Source organism: Centruroides vittatus, unplaced genomic scaffold (assembly GCF_030686945.1).
Source record: "Centruroides vittatus isolate TY-2023 unplaced genomic scaffold, ASM3068694v2 contig_1012, whole genome shotgun sequence".
In the NCBI taxonomy this organism is placed as follows: Eukaryota; Metazoa; Arthropoda; class Arachnida; order Scorpiones; family Buthidae; genus Centruroides; species Centruroides vittatus.
In genome coordinates, this window is record NW_027120659.1 from 413,327 (window position 1) to 423,016 (window position 9,690).

Here is a 9,690-nt window from a genome sequence, read left to right on the forward strand (position 1 = left end):
TTACTCTCTTTTCAAAAATTTGAGATTTGATGTAGGTTTCTTAGAATGACAGGCTGGATGACCAAATGATCGTTCCATTCATCATCCAGTGGATCTAACTGCTATATGTTACAGCATTATCACTTACAACTAGGCTATAATAATTGTGCTCATATACTGTATATAATATATAATAGTGTAATATCTTCATATAGGTCAGATTTCTCACATGGTCACTAGTGACCCTAATACTATGTTCGCACACAATCCACGACTCACTTCGATCTCCATTTATTTACAATCTGGATTGTGACTGTCGCCAGTCGAATGTTGTGCTGTTCGCTCAGGCGGTCCCCTTGAGAACAACCCGGCTATTACATGCGATGATAAAACTGGCATAACTACCCGGTAAGTCACAAACACAACACACAAAATGAAAGTTTTGATTAGAAATAAATACAGGTAGGCCTCCTACAACGCGGTAGATACGTTCCTTGAAAATACCGCGTTGTGGGAAATCGCGTTATAGGAGACACCAACTTAACACAAAAACTGGGATTCAGTTCTAAAAAAAGAAAAACTGCCTTTTATGGTGTAACATTTTCATCATTTTTTAAATTTATGTACATAAAAAGCTTAAATAAAATTCAACATCATATAAAAACTAAAAAGATTGATTTCAAGTCAAAATCAAAAAGAAACATAATGTTATGCTCGAATTCAGTCCTCGTCGTCATTTATTATAGTTGTTCGAGAATGTTTGACTGGCCTTATTTCGAGATCTGAGCTTGTTCCATCAAGTTCCACTGCACTTATGTGATCCGTTGCGATTTTTCTGTTATGTAAAAAATAATTCGTTTCTAAATACCCTAAACCACGTTGTAAAAGTACCGTGTTGTAGGAGGACTACCTGTACTTTTTCTTGTCATATATCTAATAATAGACAGATGCCATCATTTCTCCAAATATTTTTTTTATTTCTCTGTCAATAGCCCAACACGTGTTTCACAGCCATCTTGTATTTTCTTGCGCGAATGGGATTGTGGGATCTCTCTTATGACTGGATCTAGTTTCAAGAACTCTCTTGACTCAATCGTGATTGAACCTCGTTTCATTCGTGATTGAAATGGTCGAGGGTGGTCGCACCAAGGCATAGTCGCCGACCTTGGTCACAATCTAGATTGAAATGCTCAGTGTGAACGGGGTATAAGGGGTCAGTCAGTTTATCTGAGAGGTGAAGAAATTAATTGGTATGACATATCAATTAATTATTATTATTTTTTTAAAATGGAATATCAATTTAATACTATATATTTTTAAATTTTAGTGAAGTAAATAAGTGTTTAAGTATACTCAATTTTAAATTTTGATTTATGTAGCTGTGGAAAAAAACAAACAGGAATTAATAATAATTTTATTTCATACTGTTTGTAATTTACTCATATTTATGTATCAGTGTGGAAAGAGGTTGATAAGTATATAAGAGTGCTTAGTTATGATAGATTAGACATAATTTAAAATATGCATACAATATAATATCATTTGCTTACATTGACACACAATAATTACACAAATAAATTATACATTGCTTTTTAAGGAATTATTGTGAAGCTAATTAAGAAAATTTTTACAATTAATTTCACTTAATATAAAAGAAACACTCATTTTTTATTACATGTTTCTCAAATTTCATAGATTCCCAAATTATGCTAACCAATTAAAAAGTTTAGACAAATTTATGAAAATTTAGTGTTTAATAGTAAATATTTTAAAAATTACATGAATCTTTATTGAAGTATTTTGATTACTGTATTTTCATTAAATATTCATAATAAATATTTATATGCAATTACAGAAATAAGTTTAAAATAATGTAATAATAACATATTTATATAAGAAAATTTTTTATTTTAGGAATGGATCTGAAACATTGTCAAATTAAAAAGTTTTCTCTGCAAGAACATTCGGAGGAAAGAAAGAAAGTTCATCGTGACATACTACTTCAACAGCGGCATACTGCCAAACATCAGAACCCAACTTCTGAATCTGAAGAGAGTGAAGATATAAGTGATATTTCAGATTCCGAATTAGAAGCTGATAGTTGTTATTTTCTCCAACCAGTTCCGATCCGTCAACGTCGAGCAATGCTTAGAGCATCGGGTGTGAGGAGGATTGATTCGTTAGAGAAGGAAGAATGTCGAGATATTAGAGCGTCACGAGAATTCTGTGGATGTGAGTGTAAAATATATTGTGATCCAGATGCATGTTCCTGTAGTCAAGCAGGCATTAAATGTCAGGTAGATCGTTTGTCATTTCCATGTGGTTGTACTCGAGATGGTTGTGGTAACTTATCAGGACGAATTGAATTTAATCCTCTCCGTGTAAGAACACATTTTATCCATACTTTAATGAGATTGAAATTGGAAAAGGAAGATCAAGAACTTTTAGGCAAAAGTATGAATACAATGCTTTGTTCGACATCATTTGCATCTCCTTCGTTACCCTCATATGATGGTTGTAATAGTATTACAACACCCCTCTCTAATTGTATTTCTTTTCCATCATCATGTATGCCAATTACTCCTCAAAATAGTAACATAGAAGGTACCAGTTGTATGTTAAGCAACAAAAGAGAAGAGCCAACTTTTGTATCGTTTGGTGAAGCTGAGAAAGAATATAGTAATAGTGAAGAAAGTACAGAAATGTATGGATCGCCATTTAGTCCAGAAGATAGCTCCTATTCGGAAAATTCTGATTATTCCAGTGATGATTTTGATTCCGACCATAGTGTTGACACTGCTCATACACAAAGTACAATTCAAGTATCATTTAATAGGTCCCTTAATTCAAATCCTCCAACTTATTCTGAACATGTATCATTTAGCAAATTTCAAAGCACACAAAACAATGCTGCCAGGTCTTGTTACAACAATAATAATACCTCTAATACTAACAATAATAATAATAATAATAACAATGGAAATGATTTTAATAGTGAAAATCGATACACAGGTTTAAATAGACATTTTGAAAACCCTCAATCACAACTTCAACTTCAAAATAGTAATTCTTTGAATAATATTCATGAGGATAATATATCTTCTCATAAATTATTGGAGGCAGGTTCCTGTTCAGAAGTTGGATTAATGCTAGAGCATCAACATAATATTGATTCGAAAGACCAATACAACATTTGTCTTGATAAAAAATTAAGTATTTCTAAAGTTTTGGATAATCATTCAGAAAATGCGTGTCACATACCAGAAGATGAACATAGTTATACCGAACTTAGCTCAGCAGTACCAGGAACAGATACAGAATCATACAGTGGTCTTCTATGTTCTAAAGTACAAGATATTACAGCTATTAAACCAGTAAATTTAGAAACAGATAAAGCTAATATATTAACACAGAACAGTAATTTTAATTTAAATGAAAATGGTCACAAAATAGACGAAGTACAGACTGATAGGAACGAAGAATTCAGCGAGAATTTTGGAGAAATCATTAAAAAAACAATGGTGGAAACTGTATCTGCATGATAATATTTGATTTTTATTTTTATTCCATTGTTAAATTACATAAAATCTCATGATAAATTTTGTGATTTTAGCTATCATGTGTTTCATAATATAAAATTGCTTGTACTGAATGATCTTTTTTTAAGTAATTTTACAATTTTATTAATTTTAAAATTTCTCACATTTTACTTATTTATTTATTAATAATTAGGTTTTTTTCCCTCTTTCTTTTTTGAGTGAATTTCCTCTTAATTTTTAATTGCTCTTTAAAAGTAGATGTCGATTAAAAACATAAAATAACATGCCATTTATTATGAAACACTTCATGTATGGCAAAATTTTTAGCACTTACAGTATTACATTACTATATATTAAAATTTTTTAATCTTGTTTACTGCACGTTGTGCGATTTGTACACAATATCGGCAGTAAAGCAAGTTTTTGGTAGTTTGATGTTTAGTCATTGTGATTTTCCTCCCTGTTCCATCATCATTAGCATATAGGGAACTTTTATTAATTACAGTAAATTGCATCCTAACTTGCTATATCCATTTAATATATATATATATCTATCTATATAAATATATATATATTTTTCTTTCCAACAATAGTACATTGTACAGTTTGATTTAATACATTGTACAGAACATCCATAATATTTGTCTTCTTAGTTGTAAGTGAAAGTTTTTTAATTTCCAATATTTAAACATTGTATATATATACATATACAGTATATATGTTTGTAATTAAAATACCTTAACCAATTATAAGGTATTTTTAAAAGCACACATTTTAATGTTTGTAAAGTATTTTCTTCAAAAGTTAAAGCTCTTTTTTTTTTTTAATTGTTTACTTCGGTAAAGACGAGTATTATTATTATTGTTATTATTATTATTATAATTAAATTTTTAAAATTGCATTGCAGGTATTGAGTATGGAAAATTATGGGTGCTAATAACACCGAAATATTGTGATTTCTTAAATTTCTTGAATACAATCATAGGTGTGTGATGTATTGTATGTCGTAACATTTTATTTCGACGGTGTGTACTGTATGAAAGAATAATCCAAATCATTTTCTGTCAAATCTACTTTTTAAGATTGTGTGCAACTTCAAATCTAGCATTTAATTTTTTTATTAAAAAAGAAAAAGAATAAAATGAAATGAAAAATTGGTAGAAATGTTAAATTTGAAAATTGCCATTCCAAATTTCGAGTATCATCTATCAGCTGATACCAGACAGCATTGGTGTTGTCAATCTTTTGTATATAACAAGAACAATAGAGGTACACAGAATAGCTTTGAAAGCGTTTTATGTATGAGAGTAATTTGTCTAGAGCAATAAAATGTCAAATCCTGAATTATGATTTAATATTTGAAGATTTGATTTTTAAGATTAAGGAAAACATTTTTTCTTATGCAAGAAAAAAATAACGTTTAAAACAGTAAATTTATAAGAAGAAATTATTATTACTTTTGTAAATTTTACTTTTCAATGAGCATAATTTGATAAATCTTAAACTTAAAATTTAACTTTTGCAATTATTCAGAAATTAAATCAAACCAAACCTAAAAATAAGAATTAAATGATAGATAAGTTCTTGGACTATTTTATTTTTTAAACTTGGTATTTATAATTTTCTGTTCTTCAAGTTGAAATTTATATATTTGTGCATCATTTAGAAAAATGATTATATTATGTGATCCCAATAAAACTATCCTTAGGCATTATTTGATAATTGAATACCTATATTTGTTCTCTGTTATAAACAATTGTAATCAAGCCCGTTTTTAAAGAATTAAACTAATAAAATTATATAATACTTTATGGAGATTTTTAAATTACATACTCCAATGTACGTCAGATTTTCAAAGGGATCTTTTTATTTTTTTTTTTAGTTCCAAATTTAGTGTATATCTTATGAAAAGCAAATTTTAAATTTTAATGAATTTATATGCAGTATTGCCGATAACAATTTGAGAAACTAACGTTGCCTAAACCATGTTGTGTAAACTATAACATTATTTCATTTTTATTTTTTGTATTAACCCCAGAACTAACGCGAAGTTGTCGCGTGGGAACGTTTTCGTGTTAGTATACTAACTTTAAGTTATGAATTAACCCAATTTCTTCAAATTAGTTTTGATAGAAATTTAGGATTCAATTGAATTAAGGTTGGTTGCAACTTCTTTGGTTATGCACGCGATCTTCAGCAGATGTAATGCTTTTTCTGTGAGAAAATCCATTTTTAACGCAATCTGCCGCAGATCGCGTGCATGACCAAAGTGGTTACTATCAGCGATAAGGCCGGATGGCCGAGCGGTCAAGGTGGCAGCCTACCGCTCTGGGGGACCCGGGTTCGATCCCGACGGGTCGAAAAATCCCCAGGAATTTTTCGGGGTGTGGTCCGTCCGGATATGTCGGGCCCCGTCCCTCACCACCCGGTCGCCCCATTGTGGGCCTGGCCGAACCCATAATGACTTGCAAAAAGAGGCCCTCTTAGTGCCCACAGGGCGGAAAGAGTTGAGGAAAAAAAAAAAAAAAACTATCAGCGTTAAAAAGAAAGTAAACAAAACTAACGAATCCATGACTAGTACATATCTCATATATATATAATTAGTAAATTGCACAACCGAATATACCATTGCATTATCAAACCTTAACCTCCACACAAGCAATGCAAAAGTGACTTAGGGGCACAGTTTTTGCACCGGGAATACTCTATGTTTCTTTGAGAAGTACGGGGCTACAATTGACCAAATGTGTCACTTTCCTCTTATAATTAATCACATGGTATTGTAGATTCCTTCTATTTCATCTGCAGAAAGTATTACATAATTTAAATGCACAGAGACATTATCTTCAAAATTGGGTCCATTTGCGTCAGTCAAAAATCATCGTCGATTCAACCTTGCAAAATTTAGATCCGCAGATCCGAGTCATTTAGCTTTTATAGTTATCTTAATGTTTTTAGTAGGTAATTTTGCATCAGAGAATCTTTCCGCCATTCTATGGCGGACAAAAGGAAAGGATATTGATTTGTAACACTCCCAAAGTTCCAAAACTAGGTATCAATATTTCCATTTCAATCTGCAACAGCTAATGAAAGATGATGTCTTCAAATAAGAATACAAAAATGACGTGAGATTAAAATTTCGCTGGGGTTATTAAGTATTAATGCATGGCAGTGTTTTAACATTTTAGAAGTGATCTTTATATTTTTGAAACTCTGTAGTTGAAACTTCATTAAAATCGTTTCAGAGATACATCTCTGTTGGTATCCAAAACTCGAACGAATCGTATTATCTATTCCATCGAGTTAAATATTGGATATTCATATTATATATTTACTAGTATATCATTTTGTTTTTCGGACTACGCCCTATGAGCACTAAGAGGAAGTTTTTCAGGCCCGTCGTGGATTCGACCAGGCCATAATGGGCGGATAACATCCGACATTATTCGGAACATCCCACTCCCGAATAATTCCTGGGACTTTTCAACTGCTCGTCTCGAATCTGGGTCTTCCAGATCGATGTATGTGCATCGAATGTAGAAAATGTATTGACAGTAAATGAGTATTTCATTAAAATGTTATAAAGCTTTTAGAAATTCCATTCTAATTATTACTGTCAAGCAAAAGGACTCGCTCTCATCCATTAATTTTAATTCGAAATTTCTAGCAATGATTCTTTGTATTGCGAGATTTTGTAGTGTTATAGCTTCTTTGGAACCAGGCCAATTTGAATTAGGGGTCCCCGTGACATTTTTCTTCGGGGGAATATTTTCTTTAAAAATTTTGGTTTGGGGCTTTGTTAGTGGGGACCCCAGGCAATTGCCCTTTTTGCCCATAGGATAACGCGCCACTGGGCGTTGAATTTTGAATCGGTTAATTTAGCGAAGTACCTTTTATAGTCTATATTTTAGTCTTTCTTTTTTTTTGTGGACAAATTATCAGAAAGAATAATTAATAAAAATATAAATATTCTTTTTGGTCTAAATTCTTGATACGTTTTTCTAAAATTTTCTCCCGAGATAAAATAAAATACATAGAAATATTCCCGATCGTTACTATTATCTGCTTAATCCCTTCGCGCTGCCTCTTATATCAAAATTGCGTTAATGAAATACAGTTAATAACGACAATTTATTTTAATTTTTTCATCAGTAAAAAAGTTTTCTGTGATAAAAACGAATAACTTGATTTAAAAATAAATTGAAACCCTAGAACTTCCTTGAGATTAAGAAAAGAACAGCCCTACGACGAAGGGGCACGAGCTGCTGTGAACATACCGGTACCAATATGGTTTTCAATAGGGTTTCTCAAACGGGATCCCGGGATCCCTGTTGTTTTTTTAATCCGGGAAATTTTTCTTATTTTGTGTTAAAGTTGAGGAAATTTTGCAAATAGAAAGTATAATTAACTCATAAACTGTCAGAATACATTTGTATTTATTACAGTAGAGAGTCGTTAATCGGAACGATTTTCAGTCGGACTGTGTCGTGCTGAATCGAACGTTTTTGATACTAAATTTACTTTTAAAGTATAATTTTCATGTTTTTATATTCTTCAATATATTTATTTTGTTTGTACAAAAATAAAGAAATAATTTTTAACGATACAATAGCCTCGATTATTATTATAAAAATTTTCGTTAGGCTTAAAATTCAACGCGAAGCGACACGCAACGGAGAAAAATTCAACACGAAGCGACACGCAATGGAGAAAAATTTGAACATCGGACAGGTTAATGTATTTTTCGTACATAATGGGTAATCAGAACAAATGACTAATCGGAACAACCCCAGTCCCCAATTGATTCCGATTTTCGACTCTCTACTGTAATTTTAAACCAACTTATTAGTTTTTTAAATTTTTGCTCGTTATGACATGTCACAAATGGTCAATAATCAATGCGTAGCTTATTTGTGGCAGGATTCTGAAAATTCTTTACTTGTCGGAACCTGTAATATCTGGAATAATTGTGATTATGCTGTTTTAGTTTTTAACCATGCCCAATAGCTTCAATAACTGCGTAACGCCAGGTTGTGCGAATTGGGCCAGGATACAAACGAGTACGAAGTCTGCAAGTATGGAGTTTTTCTTCATAAACCTGATTATTAAAGACAAACAAACTGTCGAATTATCGGGCTACAAGCTTAATACTGCTATTAAAGCAGCCAAGGTAGACAAATCAAGAATACTAGAGAACAAAAGAAGTACTACAATCTCGAAAACGAACTAGAAATCTCCAGGCTACGGGTGAAAAAACACATAACATCTGTTTTCTCTTAAATGCATTAAACACGATTCCAATCACATCAATTGAATCGGAAAAGGCATTCTCGGTAGCGAGACTTTTCATTACTAAAATAAGAATTAGATTGAGTGATCGAAGTATCGACCATCTTTGCTTTTTAAAATCTTATAAAAATTTACAATATTTTATATTGTTTTAGTTAAAAAACGAAAATTACCTTCTAAGTTAGAAGTTTGATCTAAATTCATTTTTTCTTTAAATTTTCAACTCAATTCAAAGTCACATTTTTTTATTGTTGTATGCAGTTTCCAGCAAACTTTAATAAATTTTTTCTATTCGTAAAAATTTCTACGTAATTCAAAGATAATTTTTAATATATATCTTACACAGCGTTATTAATATGATTTTGGAGGTAGCAAACACATTAAATTACTTTTAAAAATGAAAAATAATTATATCAAGATATTTTGTATATCTTAAAAATAATTAACTCTATCCCGGGATCCCGGGAAACAGTTCACTTTTATCCCGGAATCCCGGGACAAGCAAAAGATCGGGAAACGAGAAACCCTAGTTTTCAACTGTTTTCTAGTTTTTGCACAAAATAAAAGACATCATGAGCAGCGAATCAACATTAAATCGGTGATAAAATGCAATTGAGGTATTAGGAATTAATAGATTGCTACGATCACCGAAACGTAAATTTAATATTTTAAAAAATTGATATCAAATTTTAAAGATGGAAAAAACTTTTTTTTTTTTTGCAAGAATGAGAAAAAATAGGAAGACAAGTTTCTCGTTCGAAAATTTTTAATAATAATTAATTTTTCCCGTAGAATATTATATAGAGATGACGCTTCCACTTTGCGTCGCGCCGCCATGGTTTCGACCGAGAATTCAATATGGCCGTATAATGAGGACATTTCG

At 31.3% G+C, this 9,690-nt stretch overlaps 1 protein-coding gene across 7 annotated transcripts in view; it reads left to right on the top strand.

Annotated features, from left to right (window-relative positions):
• The window catches only part of Axud1 (AXIN1 up-regulated 1), a 70,349-nt gene extending 65,487 nt beyond the window's left edge, over positions 1 to 4,862 (top strand). For all 7 annotated transcript variants that reach the window (XM_067283027.1, XM_067282901.1, XM_067283168.1 and 4 more), the window contains one exon: positions 1,894 to 4,862. In XM_067283027.1, the coding sequence (XP_067139128.1) occupies positions 1,894 to 3,521 (1,628 nt within the window). In that variant the 3' untranslated portion in view covers positions 3,522 to 4,862. The remainder of the gene's footprint in view (positions 1 to 1,893) is intronic.
• Positions 4,863 to 9,690: the final 4,828 nt, after the last annotated feature.